Source organism: Miscanthus floridulus, chromosome 17 (assembly GCF_019320115.1).
Source record: "Miscanthus floridulus cultivar M001 chromosome 17, ASM1932011v1, whole genome shotgun sequence".
NCBI classification, from domain to species: domain Eukaryota; kingdom Viridiplantae; phylum Streptophyta; class Magnoliopsida; order Poales; family Poaceae; genus Miscanthus; species Miscanthus floridulus.
The window spans coordinates 83510807-83533616 of record NC_089596.1 but is presented as its reverse complement, the minus strand read 5'-3'; the positions used below and the strand labels follow the sequence as shown (position 1 = coordinate 83533616).

The 22810-nt window shown below is 47.2% G+C and overlaps 1 protein-coding gene across 1 annotated transcript; it reads right to left on the bottom strand.

Annotated features, from left to right (window-relative positions):
- Positions 1-2619: 2619 nt before the first annotated feature.
- Positions 2620-3180, bottom strand: LOC136518062 (histone H4). Its single transcript, XM_066511715.1, has one exon. The coding sequence runs from the start codon at positions 3102-3104 to the stop codon at positions 2793-2795; it is 312 nt and encodes a 103-aa protein (XP_066367812.1). The 5' UTR covers positions 3105-3180; the 3' UTR covers positions 2620-2792.
- Positions 3181-22810: the final 19630 nt, after the last annotated feature.

The following is a 22810-nucleotide window of genomic DNA, read 5'->3' as shown; positions in this document are numbered from 1 at the left end:
CGTGGGACCCGGCGCGCCTTCGGCCAAAGCACGGCAGGGCATGGCTCGGCAGAGCTTGGTCAGCGGTCCGGGCGCAGCGCGTCAGCCATGGTGCTGTGACCCGCGCGCCAACGAGTGCCAACAGGCGAACAAGGCAGCCGCGCCAAGACTCTGCGCGCGCATGCCTTCACGGTGGCGGTGCGGATGCGGCCGGCGCATCGGCGCACGCGCGTATGGGCGAGCCAGCAGCGGTGGACACAGCCGGCGACGGCGACAGCCGCGGTCAGCGTGCAGTGGCAGACGGCCTTGGCACGCAGCGCAAGGCCGTGCGCGTGCACAGGCGCGGCGGTGGGACGCAGCCGGCGTGGCAGCGGGACATGGCCGGCGCGGCACGGTGCCAGGCCAAGTGGTGACCGCGCCCATAGCTAAGTCATGTGATGTGCACGCTTTTTAAAGCAGCTTGAAAACTTGTACACGATGCTCCAAAGGCCAAACCAATTGTTCGATGCACAAGAGGGTACGTTGGGCTGTCGATCGGAGTCAAGATACCGTACCACTCCTAAGCCGATCGCTCTACAATTATTGTCAAAGGTGGCTTCGTCGACCTTCTTTCAAACCTACGTGGAACGACTTAACTTCGAATGGTTTCGCGTCGAATCCCAAATCTGACCCCCTTGATGGACTAACGAGCTATCCTTGCCCTCGACCGCACCTGTTTCATCGCCGTTCGCAAAACGTTCTATACATTTTTGTTCGACGAAAATTCAATCAAGTGACATGACGCGTAACATTGTTTCATGTTTCGCATAAATGTTTCAAGTGCCTAACATTGATTTATAATTCATGTTGTACACATATGCACATAAATATGATGCTAATGCGATGTTTTAGCAAGAACAGTACAATGTAACACCGAGGGTGTTACAACCAAGCGCCGTCGCCGCCATTGCTGGGGTCGACTCGAGCTCATCGATCTCCTCGCACAAGCCATCTCATGCCCTTCCACTGCTTCCGTCGGCTTTGCAAGTGCATAAGGAGGCCATCTCGTACATCTCGTGGCCATCCCGAGCTAGAAACCTCGTCTCCCATGGATGTCGGCGAACCTTGGGTCATCCTCAACGACCCTGGCCTCACCCGATCTACTCTTGCTGGCGAGGGCACCCTCAGTGTGTTTGCAAGGCCACCCTCGATCTCCTCCGGCGTCCGCTGGTCCTCCACCACCGGAGGTGCTGCCATAGATGGAAGGAGGAAAGGGAGAGAAGGGGTCGCCTAGAGATTGGGAATGGACCCGACAGGTGGGGTCCACCTGTCTGCGGGTGAGAGAGACCACAGGAGCGTGATGACAGGTGGGCCCGCGTGAGAGGATAAGGAGACAGGGGCAAGACCGTCATTTTCCATTCTTCTCCACACGGGAAGGATGAGTTGGCGTGCCGTGTTGCCAAAAGTGACAAAAATGATATACTTTGAACTGTTTATGGGGCGAATTTGTAATTGTCAAACTAAGGGAGGCGGCTGGACAAGTGCCTCTGGCAAGGATGACAATTGATGTGCATGGGTGTGGCAAGCAATTGAAAATTTCAAAGGAACAGAGTAGTCAGTGTATTTGAGTACTATACTCTGTCTATTGAATTTTGTCTGTCTAAAGGATAGTGGTTCTCTTCAGTTATTTCGTGAGCCGATTTTTGGTTTATACTTTAGAAGCTACACATCTATGAAAAGATTAATCGAAATGCATGTTATTTGACTTGATATATATGTTCAGATTCAGCTGTTCGGCAGCCATTATTTTCAGCAACAGCTGTGGCTGCAGCTGCAGTTCATTCTCACAGGCTAAACAGCAGCAGCCGCTGCAATGAAGCTGTCATGTGACACCTTGTCTATGATGGACTATTCAATGTCTTGACCCCGTTCGACTTACTGAAGCCGGCTTGTTTAGCTTCTTTTTTCAGACAGAACAGTGTTTTTCTCTCACAATAATTCAACCAAAACAGTGTTTTTCAGCTAAAATTCAGCAAGCCGAACGGGGCCAATAGACATATATCAGCTTGTTCGTTTCGGCTAAAACGATTATGAATTATAAGTCAGAAGTACTGCTGGCTGATTTGGTGTGAGAGAAAAAAATATTGTTCCAACTTATAATCTACAATCATATAAGCCAAAACGAATAAGCTGATAGCTTGTTCGAGTTCATCACCACTGATGTTCCTATATTCGGATGTTCATGAGTATGACACCTTCCAGACATCCTACCCAATTTCAGCATCTTCCCAGCCCTTTCTGATACTGGTGCGCACAAAACCAGCAGCCACTTCCAATTGAATCTCTATGGTACACTAATAATACTAAAACATGGATAAAGACGATCATAGTATAGTACATACTATGCTCTTCTTTATCAAAGATGGCACACTTCACGTGAATACTGAGCGAGCGCAAACAAGTCCCAACGAACTAGAGAACCAAATTATCCAAATCTGCAATCAAACAAACCTGACACTCACTTGCAGGCACGAGGCATCGAAACTGCAAAGAAAAGGCAAGCACCAATTTTCCATCGTAATAACGACAGGATTCACATAACAGAATACTACATTCATTTGCATTTAAGAGTGACAGGTTGCACAACAAGAATGATTTTCAACATCAGATGTTCACATGATTTCGTTACTGCTTCATGATTCAGATAAACCTACTGCAGCCAGAGATGGAACTAACAAGAGTTCCTGAAACTTTCTTGACCGCAAGACGTGTGGGCACGGCCAGACAACGTCACAGCTGCAGAAGGGGGGAACATCGAGGGGAGGCCCATCAGCCTAGCCGCCGAAGCCGTAGAGGGTGCGGCCCTGGCGCTTGAGCGCGTAGACGACGTCCATGGCGGTGACGGTCTTGCGACGGGCGTGCTCGGTGTAGGTGACGGCGTCGCGGATGACGTTCTCGAGGAAGATCTTGAGCACGCCGCGGGTCTCCTCGTAGATGAGCCCCGAGATGCGCTTCACGCCGCCCCTCCTCGCCAGCCGCCGGATCGCCGGTTTGGTGATGCCCTGGATGTTGTCGCGCAGCACCTTCCGGTGGCGCTTCGCGCCGCCCTTGCCGAGCCCCTTGCCGCCCTTTCCGCGCCCAGACATGGCTTCTTCCACTCAGGTGGGTGGTGGATTTCGTCGGAGTAGCAGATTGCAGGCGGGATTGGTGGTGGTTGGAGTGTGGGTTGGGGGAAGGAGGGGGAGGGGTCTAAAAGGAGGCGAGCGGTGGGAGAAGGGCGGTGGCTGCCGTTCGATGCGGAGGGAATGGACGGGTGGGATGGGCACGCGGGGTAGGATGCTGCGGATCGCTGACGTGGAGTGAGGCGCGGATCGCTGACTTGGCGGGGCGGGTCTGAAATTTCGTACGCGGAGGCGCGCGAGCTTGAAAGTTTGGGGCAACCGGGCAACTACCAGCCGGGCTGGGATGCGCGGTTTCGTGGGCTTCGTTTTTGTTCTGGATCATAAATTTTTGCAGGCTTCCTCCGTTTCCTTTTTGCCGACAAAGTCCCTCCGTTTCTAAATAACTATCGTTTTTTATTTGCGTGTCATAAGTTTAACTGAATTTGTAGACGTACAATATTTATATCTCTAAATAAATTTATTATGAAAACAGATTCAACAATCTATCTAATAATATTAATTTTGTACATAATTATTAATATTTTTATATATTTAGTTAAAGTTGTTTCTCGGGAAGCGGAAATGACAATTATTTAGGGACGGATGGTGTACGCCATAGATGACACAGTAAATTGTCAAAGTTGTTTCGCAGGAAGCGAAAATGACAATTATTTAGGGATGGAGGGAGTACGCCACAGATGACACAGTGAATTTTAGGACGACGGAGCGTCGCGCTAATTTACATTTTTTTCCTTCATTTGCAGCAAATTTTGCAAAAAAAAAGTTTTCTTATATATTTCCCAGTAATAATACATAAAAAAGAAAAAATAAATTGTACTACTATGTTTCTTTTTCTTTTCAACACAATAAGAACAATAACGCTCACATACACATATATTCATCTTTGTAAACATATGTACGCAAGCTTACCTATCTGTATAGGTACTTTTGAGAGATTGAGCTAATAAATCTTAAGATTGATAAAATCATTACAAATATGGGCCCATCCCTTGCCGCTGAAAACATATCGTAAAATAAATCTACAAACTAGCTTTGCTATTGAGACCATTTTTGGAACACGTAATTCTCAAAACATGGTGGATGTGGTGGGAACGGAGGAAAGTCATACATGGAGAAAGTAAAAAAGGCTTTGAAGATAGGCTATGTCCGTCGCAACAATCTTGAACAATTTTACGAAGGCGAGAGAAGAATCCGAACCTAAGAGAGGGATGGAAAAAAACACCGGAGGGCAAACTTATGGTGAACGTGGATGCAGTGTTTGATGCAAACTCCAGAACAAGAAGTGCGGGAGTGATGACCAGGGATGTGGGTGGACAGCGGCGGATCCACAGGGGGGGCTGGGGGGCTCCAGCCCCCCCTAATTTCTTGATTTTAAGCCTAATCACTGTAGCAAAAGCTTGATTTCACCATTAAATCTTCATGCAAATCAACATCTCCATTGTTTTAGCCCCTCCTTATCCCGCATCGTGCATCCGCCACTGTGGGTGGAGGTTGTATTGAAGCAAATCAAGGCTTTCTGGTGCATGTAGTAGACGCAACAATGACGGAGGCGTATGCACTAAAGACAGGTCTACAGCTAGCAGAACATATTGGTAGCAATAGCTTCATAGTTCAATCAGACTGCGTGCAGATCGTTGACACTATGAAAGATGATGGTTTCTCGGCAACATCAGCAGCAACAATCTACGACGAGTGCATGGCGCCTTGGATAGGTCTTGGTAATGCTAGCATTGAACACTGCTACAGAGAAAGCTAACAGGGTGGCGCCTGAGCTAGCTAGGAGATGTTTTGATACAAAACAAGATTATATATGGGTCATTGAAACTCCTAGATTTAGTTTGAACTCTTTAGCTTTTGATATAATGGTGTTTGCAAATTAAAAAAGTGCGCCGGATGGCTTTAATAAAAAAGATTATTCTATCTTACTTAAAAAAAATACTTGACACATTTGGCTGTACATGATCTTCGATGTGTATATTTAACCACTAATTTCTTCTAGGATATGTTCTTGAATTCCTTTAAATCAGTGAGAGTTTTTAAGTACATTTGAATACAAATATACACACATAACAACATGTTTCCAAACTTAATAATTTAATATTATTTATGTTTGTAGTTTCTAATTTTTTTACCACATGTTGTTCTAAACGACATGTTTTATGGTTGGAGTATTTGTTAAGCTGGCTAGGCCGCTAATGTATGATGCATGGATAAAGGGCCCGTTCGCTTCGCTGAAAAAACAAGCCAAAACATTATTCTGGTTGATTTGTTGTGAGAGAAAAACACTGTTCCGGCTAAAAAAATAAGCTGAAAAAGACGGATTATAAGAAAAGCGAACATGGCCAAAATATGTTTGAAGACGTGTACATATATACTCCCTTTGTTTCAAATTTTATAGCTTATTTTAGCTTTGTATCAAACTTCCTTGGCTTTAATTATGGTTGCGGATAACTTAATAACACTATTTTTACTTATAGATATTAAATTAATGTGATCATATTATACAAGATATGTTTTATAGATAATTTAATTAAACCAATACATGGATATTGATATATTTACATTATAAAAACTTTGTTTAAGTTAGAAATTTGGATTTATTTAGAATAAAAAAGTGAGCTACAATTTAGAACGAAGGTTACATACATATCATACTTTTATACATAGAGTTAAACACTGTAACACCCTGGTGTTACGATCTTATTTAGCACCGTGATTTAGGCCTAAGAAAAATTTCCAGGATGTGTTTCTCGGATTTTTGATTTAAAACGTATTCGACGCGATACGCGAATCCTATGTGACTTAGTTTCGTGGACTCGAATCAACGCCCAAGTAAATTACGCAGTGCGTAGAAATATTTATGAATAGCAAACGACGATTCTAGCGAACGGTTTGTTCTGTTTGATTAAACATGAAAAGCAACTTTTATAAATAAAATAAAATCCAGTAATAAATTGAATGATATATATATGTGTGTGTGCTCATGTGTTTATTTTGAGAAACACGCTCAGTTGAAAGGCCTTGAGTTTAGTTATTGACTTGTCGAGAGAACGGCTCCTCAGCGATGACGGAACGTCTCCCTGCCTCGCTTGTCTCTGCGGTCTCGATCTTGTCTTGCCAGCCGGCACGCCCTGCCAGACCACGTGCTCGCGTACTCGCTTAAGTCTCCTCCTCCTCTACTCTCATCAGGCACACTGGCTAGCTAGCATCCGCGATACAGACCCGACGTTTGGCTGTTACTGTCCTGATAAAAGTACCCTGTGGCTTGTTTAATTATGCGTCGCGGCACGTAACGACGAGCGCACGATTAGATTGGATTGAACAAGCTAGCTGCGGGAGCAGTTTAGTAAACATAGCGTGCTGACAAATGAGACAACAAAATATATATATATATATATATATATATATATATATATATATATATATATATATATATATATATATATATATATATATATATATATATATATATATATATTACCAATAGTACACGGTCAATCGGTTGTCTACGATGGGAAACAGCAAATGCAGTACGTCTTGTCCTAATATTTTAATGGGAGCACCAGCAGCCTATCCATCGCAGCTGCGCCCGTTTTTCTTTGTTTCTGACTGTGTCCTGCACCGGCCTCCGCCAGCACATAGCCGTGGCCGCACATGCTGCTGTCTGCCCTGCCCGCCGTGTCCTTTCAATTTCCTGTCCGCGCGCTGGAACGCCACTGCAGGCCGCGTGGTACCGTGCTGCCCTGTCGGCCTCCCTCGGCTTCTTGAATACGTTTGCCTGCTGCCTTCTTGCTTAAGCCAAAGACCGAGCTACTCCGCGCCTCCTTCTCGCACGCCCGAGCCCTGGAGTATCGCCACTGCGGCCGCGCAGTCCGTCGTTTTCCCTTTTCCATTCGCGTGTGCGCCTACGGCTCTGCCTCGCTTTCTCTTCTCTGTGCACAGCGGTGCCCCTCCTTCCTTCCCCGCTCTTCATCTTGCTCAAGGCCGAAGCTTCCTCCCTCCTCGGTTCCACCCGCGTCCTGGTCCCACGCTGGACTCGCGGTTCCCCCGGCGTCCATGCCGTAGCGCTCGGCCGTCACCACGGCGCCACTCCCCAGCTCACCCATCCAAGCAACTGGCCAAGGTCGCACATCTCCGGCTGATTCATCGTGCCTCCTCCGTCGGTGCAGTGTCACGCGGAGCGGGCCACCGTGCGCCACCTCCGGTGCAGCGAGGCCGCTGCCGTTGCCGCCTCGAGCTCCCGCCACCGCAGCTGTAGCGTCTCGCCGGCGTCCGCGCCCCTACCCGCGTGACCACGCACGAGTGCCGCTGCACCAGGTCGCCCCGTCGACATCCGCACGTGGCTCCGCATCGTCCTCGCCGCGCCGTCCCGCGCCGAGCCCTGTGCGCCCATGCCGAACGTGGCCGTATCCTCGCTGCCCGTGCCCGAGCCGCGAAGCACCTCCCCGCTCCTCGGCCGCCCGCGCTCGGCCATGCCGCATCGTCCCGCCATGGCTGCCCGTCGGTGCCTGCTCTCTCCTGTGCGCGCGAGTTCCTTGCCACGCGCCGAGCCGCCGTGGCATCTGCTGCCCCGACGGGACCCGCGCCGTCGTGACCACAGCGTCTCCATTGCCGGTCGGAGCTCCTCAGCTCATCGGCTCCAAGCGCCTCCGCTCCTGGAAAAGATGAAGCATGGTGAGCAGGGGTATAAGTCCAAGACGCAGCTTTATACAGGGTCCCTTTTGTGAAATACTTGACTCGTAGAATAGTGCTCGTGGAGCTCGGTTGCGTTAGGGAGAGTTCAGGGGCTTTTTAGCAAATTGCCGTGCCACCTACCGCACTGGGCCGGCCTGTCGTCGTGCTGGGCCGCGCTCCCGGTCGCTGGGCCGCTGGCCGCGTGTCCGCCTGGGCCGCGCATCCCGTGTGGCCCGTCCACGCCGTTTCATGGCGTTGGGCCGGTTGCGCCCCGCCTGGGCCGTCATGCGCCCGTCCGCCTGGGCTGCTTGCCCACCGGCCCTGGCCGTGCTGGCCCGTGGAGCCAGTTAGGGGTGGCCGCCGGTTTTTCCTTTTGTCTAAAATGCTTTTCTATTACAGGTTGTTAGTACCCTATAAAATCAATATAAATTTGCGTAGTGGTCCAAAAAATTATGAAACTAGTTCTGTTAAGTTCCTAAAATCATGAGCTACCTGTAGTAGATTTTGTTCACATAGTTTGATAATATTCGTGGAAGCTATATAATTAATTTAAGGTACTTAATATTGTAAAAATATAAACGTGTAGGAACTTCCGTGATAAATTGGTAATAGTATTGAATCTAAAATCTTTGCAGTAGGTTCTTAGCAATATTAGGTACTCGTGGTAATTCTTGTAGCTCCAGAATAATCAGTTTACTAGGTAGCTAATGATGCTCTATTTCGAATAAGGATTAAATCGATAGAATGAAATAATGACTTAGGTTTAAATAACTAAAATAATTGTTGGGAAATGACGCCTTATCCGACAACGTATATATGTAGCCCAAGTATGGTCGTCGTTAGCACTAGCCGTTAACTCGAGAGGCGTACGTCGTATTTTACGAGTCACGATTGCAGTTGATTAATTACATCTTGGCATTGCATTGCATGCATATCATATAGGTACGATGATGGATCAACGGGTCGATCGAAGGGTGATTGAGAATCCGAAGATGGTGTAATGGAATTCTTTCCAGAAGTTGATGCAATGGGCTTGTTATTCAGCTGATAGTGGATGATCTGAAGATGCAGATACTAACTTTTTAATATATCTTACCCAGGCAAGCCCCGGTGCATAACCCCTACTTTTCTGCAGTTTAAATTATATTTGTACATTAAGTTTTAAGGAGTTGAATGAAACCCACTTGCATATATATATCTTTATCCTATGAGTCTTACTAGTATGACAGAATCGTGCAGATTGCTATGCTACAGGACTCCGGTAGAAGTCGAGTGATTGCCTGTCACTCGCGAGAGATAGGAAATATATTATTGGATTACTATCACTTGGAAAATATGAAAATGGTGGAAAGGAAAATGGTGACCGGGCAGCGATGTGGTTTGGTATTGGTGGGTGTAAGAAGTTGTGTCGCCGCGGAGGCGGGTCATAGCTTGGTTACACCGTTTTCCCCTGTCTGGTCGGTTAAGGACCGATCATTGCATATGACTCTGGGCAGGTCACAGACTTATTATCCCGAGCACATACTTGTGTATGGGCACTTGGAAAACTTGTTGCTCTCTTGTCGCGGATCCGGCTCTTTCCGGACCGAGTGTCAGGGTTTGTTTTTGGTGGAGGAGGTCCTTGCACCGCACTGAGTCTGGGACTCAGGGGGCGGGGGCTTGGAGTCCCAGTTTGGACGGGGACCTGGACACCCGGGACAGGAGAGTGATGGGTTGGTCCTGCTTATGCCCAGGGTACAAGCAGGACGTGTGTTTTTGGGGTACCCAGCTGGGGGCATTGATTCACGAATCGCCGGGCTATCTGGTATGGCTTGTCTACGGTTTAGCATCGTAGTAAGAACTGAAGATGAAAGATGGAAGATGGAAAAGGAAATCTGATTGCTTACCACTTGCTTGAAAGTAGCACAGGTGCTTACATAGAATGGTTAGTTAATGAACCAATGCGGCTATTATTAAAAATAAAAAATAAGGACGCACGCTTAGTAATGCTTCCTGCAATGCAATGAACCCACAAGCCAGATCGCCCTGCATATCCTTGGAGTCTTTTCTTTTCTTCTGTCGGATAAGTCTTGCTGAGTACAATTGAGTACTCAGGGTTTTATTCCCCCTGTTGCAGGTAACCGGTGGAGGCTTGAGCTGACCTTTGTGTGTGGATTCCTCCTGGTGGGCTCAGAGAGGATTTCCTTTACGTTGCGATCGTAGTTGCTATTTATAACTCTCACCAAATGCTTTTATAAATGAAAGTTTCATAATCTGTTGTCGTAGTGTATATATCAATACTTCATCATGTCATTAATAGATGTTTATTTCTGCTATAACTCTATTCACATGTTTCTATTTGGCTGTTCAATTAAATTGTTGATAACTCTGATAATATGATTTCATTCCGCTGTTATATTAATAAATATTGTATTCTGATGTTGTATTAAAAGTGATGTAAGAAATGATTACGAATGATGTAAGCTTTATTCTCTCATTTGTGATCCTGATGGCAAAAATGTGGATTTTTGGGTTCTCCCCTGGGGTGTGTCCGACGGAACCGAGTAATTTAGTGTTCTCCCTTGAGTGCTTAGTGTCTAATGGAAGACAAGCACTTTTATGAGGCATTAGATTAGGCGGTTCTGCCACAGGTGGTATCAGAGCATAAATGAGGAAATAAAGCTTCGAAAACCTTTTCTAAATAAAAATTTGACAACCCATTGTTGCAAAAAATTAGGGCGTTTATATGCGAAGTTATATAAGTAGCCCTATTACTATGGTTATGTATCCAGGATAGATGGCACTCTGCTGACTTAGATAGACTTAATCAAGTTTCTGCAGGTACACTGACTCGAGCATAGTCCGATAGTATCGGCTAGTTACAGGGAGAGAATGATGTGCCAAAACTCTGAGAACGGTTGCCCTATATGTGGCAACAGTGAAAGGACGTATAGGACGTGCATTCATGCATATCCTACCTATGCATTGTAGTACTCGTATTACTTGCGGATACGCCATCCATAGGTGTCACGCGTGTCGTATTGTGCATGACTGACTCGTCCTGTTCTAGAGTTAGGTCTGAACTGTGGCTTCGTGTTTCGCGTTCACCCGTGGTTCACGCCGGTCGTGACCCACGTCTCCCCGTACCCCTTTCTGCACTCTTATCGGACTCTTGCCCTGCAGTCGTACTAGTCAGTAATGGCATCGCACATCGCTCGCCTCGAACGTGTGGAATTTGGTCGATCCGCTGTAGTAATCTCGCGCGGGAATCCTGGTGAACCGCGCCAGGACCACTGAATGCTCCGCCTTTATAAGTAGAGCCTGGCTTAGCCATTGGTACCACCACTCGGCGCACTTTAGCTCGCTTAGCTTTTCCTTGAGCCAGCTTTTCGCTCAGCCTTCCTTGCAACCACCGCCAAAGATGGCAGGAGCCTGGGTTAGTACCTACTGCCTGAACGTTGAGGGTTTTCCCAGAATCCTGCATGCCACCCTACAAAAGCTCGGAGTCAAGGATCATCCTGAGTATGAGGGCCATGAGTATGAGGAGCATGGCACCGAGCGGTGTGAGGTTACCGTCTACATCGGGAAGAGTGAAGAGTTCCCCGACCTCACTGAAGCCTAGAGTGTGACCGCAACCGGGTTTCGCTTCGTCGACACCTACCAAGTTGTGGCCCACAAAGCCTTATGGTACCTCTGCCAGATCTATGAGGAGCCCATTGCCCATACCCCCATGCGGTTCTTTCCTCCTTTGGACAAGAATCGGCGGGCATGGAGGGCCGGCATGGAGGCTTTGCAAGGACGAGATGTGCAAGAGGACAGTCCCACCATGGTGCACTTGACCACGTACCTGCTCGCTCTGGATGAGCAGTACGACCATCAAGCCTTGGAGCTGAGGGCGTGCCTTCGGCACGCCAAGGAAGCCGAGATCTTCAACCGGATGCTCCAGGTGCAGCTCGCCGAAGCGCATGCCAGCGCTGCCGCTGCTGAGAGCCGAGAGGCTGCTGAAAGCATCTAGGCCCCTAGTTGGATTTCGGTGATTAATGTCAATACAAGATTACTATGACTAACGTGTGTTTTGCAGAGGCAATTAAGTTAGGTCATGGTAATGGAGATCGATTGGGCAATCGAGGTTGTCATGCCCCTACGATGGAAATCGTTTCGGTTTTCAAAGGATGGACGACAAGGTTAAGGATGACTAGTTCTAAGTGTCGATTGGAGTTGGAAAGACACTTAGAGTAGTTTAGGACTTTGTTTTTCCTTTGGCCGTACTATGAAGGGGGGTATGAACGGGTAGCTTGACCTAGTTGAGTCTAGTGAGTTAGGTGTGGTGCACACTTGTTAAAACTAGCTCTAGGTAGCTCCTATGAATGCCTAAGATCGTTTGGAGCAAACTTCATTCACATATGTTCGAATGTTGGAAGTGAATGGAGGGTCAAACACTGACCGGACGCTGGCTCCGGTGCGACCGGACGCTGGCCGCAGGGTCCGGTCAGTTCGTTTGACTGAGGTGATTAAGTCTGGTGTGACCGGACGCTGGAAGGTCATGTGACCGGACGCTGAGGGCCAGCGTCCGGTCGACTCCAGTAAGGGTCCAGACTTGGAAAAGAGTGACCGGACGCGTCCGGTCAGTGCTGACCGGACCCTGAGGGCTCAGCGTCTGGTCGAGTCCAGTAAGGTTCCAGTAAGGGTTTTATGCGACCGGACGCGTCCGGTCAGTGCTGACCGGACCCTGCCAGCGTCCGGTCGACTCGTTACTACTGGTTCGCGGGTTGAACTGACCGGAGCGTCCGGTCATCACGACCGGAGCGTCCGGTCATCCCGCAGAAACTCATAACGGTTCGTTTTTCAGGCTGGCTTATAAATAGAAGCTCCACTCGTGAGTGGAGTATCTTTTGCTCATTCCAACAGCTGAGAAACACGTTTGTGAGTGCCAAGAAGAGCAAGATCCTAGTGAGGTGTTTGTGATTTGAGAATCCAAGAGAGTAGCCTCACTAGCAAATCAAGAGTAGCAAAGTGTGCATCCATCTTCTCATTAGGCTTCGCGTGGTCAAGTGAGAGTTCGTGCTTGTTACTCTTGGTGATCGCCATCACCTAGATGGCTTGGTGGTGATTGGGAGTTTGGTGTTCACCCGGCGGAGCTTGTGGGTGACCCAACTCAAGTTGTGAGCGGTTTTGGGTGATTCGCCGTGACGGAGTGTCGAAGAATCAACCCGTAGAGAGCACTTGATCCTTGCGCGGATCAAGGGGGAGCTACACCCTTGCGCGGGTGCTCCAACGAGGACTAGTGGGGAGTGGCGACTCTCCGATACCTCGGCAAAACATCGCCGCATTCCTTTCTCTCTCTATTTACTTTGAGCACTTACTTTGAGCATTTACTTTGAGCAATTCAATACTTGTTCTTACATCCATAGAATTGCTTGCTAGAGTAAGTTTGGAACTTAGGTTGCGAGGTTGTTGTGCTTTAGTTTGATATAAACACTTTTCTAGGCACAAGGGGTTAATTGGGCTATCCGTAGGATTTGATTATTGAAAGAAAATTTAGAATTAGCCCAATTCACCCCCCCCTCTTGGGCATCTTGATCCTTTCAATTGGTATCAGAGCCTCGTGCTCACGTTTTTAAGCTTAATCGCTTAGAGCAAGATGTCTCACGGGGATGGACCTCCTCCTATCTTTGAGGGAGATGATTTTCCATATTGGAAAATCCACATGGAGGCATACTTAGAAACTCTAGATGTTGGAATTCTTAGAGCCGCCTCTCAAGGGTTCCTCGCACCTAGGAATGCCGCACAACTTCAAGGCGATGAAGTGAATTATGAGAAATGGAATGCAAAGGCTCGCAACACCATTTTTAGAGGCCTTTGCAAAGAGGTGTTCAATCGTGTAAGGAACCACAAAGACGCCCATGCTCTATGGTCGGACGTTTGTGCGCTCCATGAGGGAACCAAGAGTGAGCGTGAGGAACGCTATCATCTTGTGATTAAAAAGCTAAATTCTTTTGAGATGTTTTCCAAAGAAAGTGCTAATGAGATGTATTCTCGATTAAATGTTCTTGTAGAGGAAGTCAATGGGCTTGGACTTACTCAAATGTCACCATCCGATGTTGTGAGAAAAATCTTGAGTGTCCTCCCCATCGACAAATATGGGCACATTGTGACCGTGCTACATCAAAGTGATCTTTCCGCCGCTACACCGACACAAATCTTGGGAAAGATCAATGCTCATGAGATGTACATGCACATCACACCACAAGATGGCTCATCCTCTACAAAGAAGAAAGAGAAGGATTTAGCATTCAAAGCTAGCCAAGACAAGGGCAAAGCAAGACTTGAGTATGAGAGCTCAAGTGATGAAGATGATGAAGAAAGCCTTGCCCTCATGGTGAAGAAGACCACCAAGATGCTAAAAAGGCTAAACAAGAGTGGCATCAAGTTTGATGGCAAGAAGAAGAAGTTCTTCACTAGCTCAAGAAGAAAGCCAATCTCCGAGATGGATTGCTACAATTGTGGCGAACTTGGTCATCTAGCTCATCAATGCACAAAGCCCAAGAAAGACAAGTTCAAGAACAAGGGCAAGAAAGATGATTCAAGTGATGAAGATGAAAAGAAGAAGAACAAGCCATACAAGAAGAGAGATGGCAAAAAGAGGGAGTTCTACAAGAAGAAGAAGAGTGGCAAGGCCTATATTGTTGGTGATTGGCTCACGGACATTGATTCATCAAGTGAATCATCCGATGATGATAGTGATGATGAAAAGGTGGCCGCCATTGCTATTGATCTTGCATCTTCACCACCACCATCGCCATCATCCTCTACACACCTATGCCTTATGGCCAAAGGTGAACACAAGGTAACTAAGAGTGATGATAGTAGTGATGATGAACATGCTAGTGATGATGATAGTGATAGCGATGATGATGACTCACCTACTTATGATGATCTTGTTAAAATACTAAGAAAATATACTAAGATCATTAGAAAGAGTAGAGCTACAAATGAAAAACTTGATGCTAAAAATGATTCACTCTTAGCTAAATGTGACACATTAGAAAAGGCTAATGATGAGCTCAAAGAAACAAATGATTCTATGTTATCCAAACTCAAGGAGCTCAAATCTTCTAAGAAAGAGCTTAAAGATAAAAATGATAAACTTGAGTGGGTGCACAATGAGCTTATCACTAGTCACAATAAGCTAAAAGATGAATATGCAACTCTAAAGATCAATTATGATACCCTTATTATTGCACAAGAATTCTTACCAAATGAGCCACATGATGCTACTAACCATGTTGTTAAGATTGATATAGCTACCTCATGTGATGATTTAATTGATGAAAGCATTGAGCATGGATCTAGTAGCAAGGGCAAGCAAGTGGTTGAGTGCAATGACCATGATGAGTATGTCAAGCTCAAGAGTAACAATGAGAAGCTCATGAAAGATCTTGAAGAAATGAAAAGTCACAATACCATTGTGCTAGAAACTCTTGATCATGACAAAGAGGTGATCCTTGAGAATGAGAAGTTAAAAGAAGAAGTCAAGAAACTCAAGGAGGAGAAGAACAATGATCTTCTCAAGGAAGAGAACAAGAAGCTCAAGATGGAGAAAGAGCATCTCAAGGTGGGATTGAGCAAGTTTGCTAGAGGCAAGCATCTCCAAAGTGAGCTACTCATGAATACCGTCATGAAGATGGATAGAAGTGGCATTGGATATATGGCAAGTGTAGAGAAGAAGAAGGCTCAAGCTCAACACCAACAATCAAAGCCAAAGCCAAAGCCAAAGAGATGTTTTGAATGTGGACAAGAAGGCCACTTTGCTCATGAGTGTCAAACTCCACCACCACAACCCTTGCCCAAGCATGCTAGACCCTTTGCGTTCAATGCTCACTACATGCTTAGAAAAGATTCGAGTGGAAAGATGAAAGTCATGTTCTTAGATCCCCCAAACAAGAGTAGGCCTAAGAAAATTTGGGTGGCTAAGTCACTTGTTGAGAAGGTGAAGGGCCCTCAACAAGCTTGGATCCCTAAAGCTTGAATCTCTTGTGTGTAGGTGAACTACAAGACCGGTGGAAGTCATTGGGTTATTGATAGTGGTTGCACTCAACATATGACCGGTGATCCTCGTATGTTCACCTCACTAGATGAAGAGGTAGATGGACAAGAGAAAATAACATTTGGAGATAATTCAAAGGGCAAGGTTAAAGGATTGGGCAAAGTGGCAATATCAAATGATCATTCCATCTCCAATGTGCTCTATGTTGCTTCATTGAGCTTCAACTTGCTATCCATTGGGCAATTGTGTGATCTTGGCTTTCAATGCTTATTCACCGAGAAGGAGGTTGTTGTATCCAAGGTAGATGACAATCAAGTGATATTCAATGGATTTAGATACAACAACTTATATTTAGTTGACTTCACCTCCGAAGATGCAAACTTGAAGACTTGCCTATTCACCAAAACAACACTTGGGTGGCTATGGCATAGAAGACTTGCTCATGTTGGGATGAGCTCACTCAAGAAGCTTATGAAGAATGATTTGGTGAGAGGGTTGAAGGATGTGAAGTTTGAGAAGGACAAGCTTTGTAGTGCATGTCAAGCCGGCAAGCAAGTTGCAAACACTCATCCAACCAAAGCTTTCATGTCAACCACAAGAGTGCTAGAACTCCTACACATGGATTTATTTGGACCGACAACATACAAGAGTTTGGGAGGAAATCTCTATTGTCTTGTGATTGTGGATGACTATTCAAGATATACATGGGTGTTCTTCCTTCATGACAAATCCGAAGTTGCATCTTGTTTCAAGAAATTTGCCAAGAGAGCTCAAAATGAATTTGAAGTGAAGCTCAAGAAGATAAGAAGTGACAATGGCAAAGAATTTGACAACACAAACATAGAAGCCTATTGTGATGAAGTTGGAATCAAACATGAAGTCTCCGCAACCTATACTCCTCAACAAAATGGTGTAGTTGAGAGGAAGAACCAGACTTTGATCACTCTTGCAAGGACAATGCTAGATGAGTACAACACCCCCGAAGCTCTATGGGCAGAAGCAATCAACACCGCATGTTATGCATCCAACCGCCTATTTCTTCAAAAGTTCCTTGTCAAGACACCATATGAGTTGCTCAATGGGAAGAAGCCGGACGTCTCCTTCTTTAGGGTGTTTGGTTGCAAGTGCTACATCTACAAGAAGCGGCAACACCTAGGGAAGTTTCAAAGGCGTTGTGATATAGGTTTTCTTGTTGGTTACTCATTGAAGTCCAAAGCATATAGAGTATTTAATCATGCCACCGGCTTGGTTGAAGAAACATATGATGTGGAATTTGATGAATCTAACGGCTCCCAAGGAGCACATGAGAATCTTGATGATGTAGGTGATGAACCATTGAGGGAGGCTATGAAGAATATTCCGGTGGGAGACATCAAGCCAAAAGATGATGAAGATGATGTACAAGTCATTAACCAACCTTCTTCATCAAATGTACCACAAGATGGTGATAAAGTTGGGAGAGTAGAAAATGAAGATACTCATATCTCCCATGAGCAAATGGTGGTACAAGCACAAGATGTTGATGCTCCACAACCTCCTCGTCAAGTGGTCAATAGAAGAAATACACCTCTCCTACAAGATCATCCACAAGATCTCATCATAGGGAGTCCAACAAAGGGGGTGATGACTAGATCTCAAAAACTTACTTCATTTATTGCTCATCGCTCTTTTGTCTCTTGCTATGAGCCTACCAAGGTAGAAGATGCTCTTAAAGATCCGGATTGGATCAATGCCATGCATGAAGAGTTGAACAACTTCACTCGCAATGAAGTTTGGAATCTTGAAGAGCGACCAAAAGATGCAAGAGTCATTGGAACCAAGTGGGTGTTCCGCAACAAGCAAGATGATCAAGGTGTTGTTGTGAGGAACAAGGCAAGACTAGTAGCAAAAGGATTCTCTCAAGTTGAAGGTTTAGATTTTGGAGAAACTTTTGCACCGGTTGCAAGATTAGAAGCCATCCGTATCCTTCTTGCATATGCATCACATCATGAAATGAAACTATATCAAATGGATGTGAAAAGTGCATTCTTAAATGGCTTTATTAATGAACTAGTCTATGTTGATCAACCTCCCGGGTTTGAAGACCCTAGATATCCTAATCATGTTTATAGGTTATCCAAGGCACTATATGGGCTTAAGCAAGCCCCAAGAGCTTGGTATGAGCGCCTTCGGGACTTCCTTATTAAGAAGGGCTTCACCATTGGGAAGGTCGACACCACACTATTCACCAAGAAGCTTGATGGGCATATCTTCATTTGTCAAGTATATGTTGATGATATCATCTTTGGATCATCAAATGAAGACTCATGCAAAGAATTTGGTGAATTGATGTCTAAGGAGTTCGAGATGTCAATGATTGGTGAGCTTACATTCTTTCTTGGTTTTCAAGTCAAGCAAATGAAAGAAGCCATCTTCATCTCTCAAGAGAAATACACTAAAGATCTTCTCAAGAGATTCAAGATGGATGAATGTAAGCCAATCAAGACCCCAATGCCTACCAATGGACATCTCGACCTAGATGAGGGAGGTAACTCGGTTGATCAAACTCTCTACCGTTCTATGATTGGTAGCTTGTTATATTTAACCGCATCTAGGCCCGACATCATGTTTAGTGTGTGTATGTGTGCTAGATTTCAAGCTAGTCCTAAGGAAACACATTTAATTGCCGTAAAAAGAATCCTTAGGTATCTTAAGCACACACCAAGCATTGGCCTTTGGTATCCCAAAGGAGCTTTATTTGAATTAATTGGCTATTCCGATTCGGACTACGCCAGATGTAAAGTTGATAGAAAGAGCACATCCGGAGGGTGCCATTTGCTTGGTAGATCACTTGTGTCTTGGTCCTCCAAGAAGCAAAATAGTGTGGCTTTGTCCACCGCCGAAGCGGAATACATTGCCGCGGGTGCTTGTTGTGCACAAATATTATACATGAAACAAACTTTACTAGACTATGGAGTAGTTCTAGAGAAAGTACCTCTTTTGTGCGACAATGAAAGTGCGGTAAAACTTGCAAATAATCCGGTTCAACATTCTCGCACCAAGCATATAGATATCCGCCATCACTTTCTAAGAGATCATGTAGCCAAAAATGATATATCACTAGAGGGTGTAAGATCCGAAGATCAATTAGCGGATATCTTTACTAAACCGCTAGATGAAGCTACCTTCTGTAGATTGCGAAATGAGCTCAATGTACTTGATTTTAGCAACTTCACTAAAAATTGAGTTTGTGTTGTCCCTTGCATTCATTGTAATATACAACATGTTTAATTTGTGGCAATGCATATAGGGCTTGTCTAACATGGTTAAGATAACCGCCAAAAAGCGTGTGAAGAAGCTTAACCTTGGATCAAACTTGACAAGCAACTAGATTTACTTACAAGCATTACATATGCATGAATGTTGTTTTGTCGTTTTGTTCCATTTGCCCTCTTGTTGCCTATTTTCTTAAAAAGAATTATAGCCTAAGGCAAAATATTTTGAAAAATATGAGGGTTTGAGAGAGGTCACTCACATCAGTCCCAATTGGTGTTTATTTGGATCTTATTCAAGTTGGGACTTGATTGGGAACAGGCAGCGCAAAGGAAGGTTGAAGGTTTGCTGGAAAAGGTGCACCGGACGCTGCTGTCCAGCATCCGGTCAGTTCACAGGAGGTGAACTGCTGTTGAAGGAGTGACCGGACGCTGCGTCTGTGCGTCCGGTCAGAAAGGGTTCAGCGTCCGGTCGATGAAGAAAGGACAAGCTGTACTGACCGGACCCTGCCTGCGTCCGGTCATGGAACACCGGACGCGTCCGGTCGCGATTTCAGAGGATTTGGACCTCTCTGGAATCGACCGGACGCTGGGTGGTAGCGTCCGGTCGCTACCACCGGAGCGTCCGGTCAGTGGATCTCGCGCGACTTCAGGTCTCTTTTCCCCGTTTCCTTTTCTGTCACGGTTTGGGGGACTATTTATCCGAGCCCTAGCCTGAGCAACCGCTAGCCGCGCCGCCTTGCCCTAGCCCGAGCAACCGCTAGCCGCGCCGCCTTGCCCTAGCCCGAGCAGCCGCTAGCCGCGCCGCCGTGTCCTCGCCTCGCCGCGCCTCCACGCTCAGCCGCCATCGCCTCGCCGCGCCTCCGCGCTCAGCCGCCATTGCCTAGCCGCGCCGCCGTGCCCAAGCCCGCAGCCGAGCCACCACGCCTGCTCAGCATCTCGCCGGCCTCCTCGTGCCCAAGCTCCGCCGGTCAATCGTTGCCAAGGCTGCCGGTCTTCGCCAAGTGCTCTTGCCCCCTCCTCCCATTGATTGGTATGGCAAGTTTTGTGTTTCAATCTTGATCTCTAATTGTGACCTAGATCAAATTCTAAACGCACTGATTCCCCATTGCTTTCAGGGCATTTGATCTAACCCTAGCCCGGTTCCGAGTATCCCCCACGTGATATCTTATCTCTTCTCGGTTCGCTGTTCGTCAGGTAGAAAGCCACTCGATTCAATTTCGCATCTACATTGCTTTCTCTATTAGGATTTCGCATCTATTAGATATATGGTATTTATTTGTATATCCATCTATTCTATCGTGCAGCGAGTCGGTTCCGTTGTGTTTCGTCTAGCAGTTGACAGTTAACTCGGAGCCAAGCTCGCGAGTAAGGATCGAGGCCAAGCCTCGAAAGCGGCAGGTTGACAGTTGATCTTCATCAGCGTCAGTTCACCATCTTGTCAGTTCAGATGGCTCGCACCAAGAATGTTGGTGGTGGCCCAGGTGATGATGATCGGAGGCCCCCACCTCGCCAGCCAGCCGGATCGAAGGGCAAGTCAACCAAGCAGGTGACATCCAAGAAGCGGAAGTACCCCGACGCAGAGACAGCGAGAGCAGTAGCTGTTGCAGAGGCTGCAGAGCGTGCCGAGAGAGGAGGTGCCCGCAGCAGAGTTGTCATTGCAGATCAGCCGGTTTCACCAGCACTCAGAGCTGCGATTGAGGAGGTTGAGTGTCGTCACGGTAGTCCAGCTGGGACTGCCACGTTTGTAGGACGACGGGTCGCCATTGAGGAGGGTCCGTCAGCACAGCAGCAGCCCCCACCAGCAGAGCCTCAGCCAGCCTAGGAGACTCAGGAGAGTCAGGAGACCGAGCCGGCACCTCAGCTACACCGCTCGAGTCGTACCAGTGCTGCAGTTCCACCGAGGCCAGTTACACAGCGCAGGGGTTCACGCCCTCCGCCCAGACCACAGGGTCCACCTCCAGTGGTTCACCTCGACTTGAGGGCCGCTACAGCCAGGCAGGTTCAGCAGCTACGGTTTGTTGAGTTTGAGGTTTGGTTTCCTCCCAGGAGGGATGAGAGAGCAGCTGAGGGGTTCTACACGCCACTGCATGAGGATTTCTACAATGCATATCTTAACAGTGGGGCAGTGTTCAGATCACAGAGGGTCTGTCAGATAGAGTCCATTGTGGCAGCAGCCGGAGAGGGCATTCGGCAATACTTGTCATATTTGCCAGGACTGACAGATTTGATTGGATGGACGGGCATATATGTACCTTCTTGGGTCCGTCAGTTTTATGCCTCGCTCTACATTGATCCTCATCACAGATTCATTCATTTTGCTTTCAAAGGCAAAGACTACAGAGTGACTAGTGACAGAGTCAGGGAGATACTGAGACTACAGGAGCAGCCTGTAAAGATGCATGAGGTTTGCTATGGACATCAGGGGCCTCCTAGGCGTCCTCATGGAGGACAGGTACCCCCTACAGATTTAGTGCGGCATTGCTTCAAGGAGCCGTTTGGTGAGGGGTCGAGCAGGAACCCCAGTGCCTTGACTCCTACAGCGAGGATACTAGAGGCCATCATCAGGAGGACACTGCTTCCCAGGTTGGGATACAGGGAGGGCCTGACTCGCTTACAGCTCTGGCTTCTCAATGCCATCATGCAGATGACAGTGTTTGACATCTGGGATCTCCTTCTTTCAGAGATGGAGGATACTATAGCTGAGGGATTCAAGGGTCGCAGGTAGCTTCCCTATGCTCACTGGATCACGTTCCTCATCCGCAGGGTTGTGCTTGATAAGCCCCCTGGCATGATGGATGAGTATACAGGTGCCACTACAGAGTTCCCGGCTTACAACCTGTCACAGAGGGTCAGACACGCCACTCCTCAGGCACCCAGTCAGCCTAGTCGTCGCCCCGACGTGCCAGAGTCTACAGCTCAGCAGGACGAGATCATCAGAGGGATTGCAGCCACTGAGGAGGAGGAGCTAGAGGCACAGCAGGGAGTGAGTGAGTACAGTGACAGCTCTGACGACGACTACCAGCCTATACCTCAGATGCCTCCACGTAGACACGATGCAGAGGCCGGTAGCTCCAGTTCTGCTCCACCTGCTCCACAGACAGACCCCGCTCTCATTGCTATTCTTGAGCGGATGCAGCAGGATCAGACACGACAGGCACAGGAGACAGCTACAAACTTCGCACAGTTTCAGGCTCGTCAGGACGAGTTTCAGCGGCAGCAGCAACTCCTTCAGCACCAGCAGTTACTTATGCAGCAGCAGCTCATGGGATTCATGTAGCATGTAGTGACAGCCATTGGGATCCCACTGCCACAGACTTCGCCCCAGCTTGCACAGCCACCTACCACTTTGACGACTCCAGCAGTACAGCCCATCGGGTTTCAGAGTCAGGGACAGCCTCCAGCTCAGTTCACGTCACCTCCAGTACAGGTGTCCCAGTGGTTAGCTTCACCTGGTGTAGCCCCGTAGTTCACTCCTTATCACATGGGTTTCTCACCAGAGCAGACTTCTTCGCTATTCGTGCCTGAGTCGTCAGTCTCCAGGAGTCTTGGAGCATCATTCAGCGAGTTGACCGGCATGCCTACTCCGCCTCACATGCATTCTGCCGGTCCGTCTACAGCAGCTCCAGCTATTATGACCACTCAGAGGCTCCCCTCGTCTGTCGCCTCGTCAGATCCTACGACAGACATACTTGCAGCGTCACAGGCAGCACCAGCCC

Bases quoted from the DNA above. Each gene is read 5' to 3' on its own strand.
- LOC136518062 (XM_066511715.1), bottom strand. From the start codon at position 3,104: ATGTCTGGGCGCGGAAAGGGCGGCAAGGGGCTCGGCAAGGGCGGCGCG.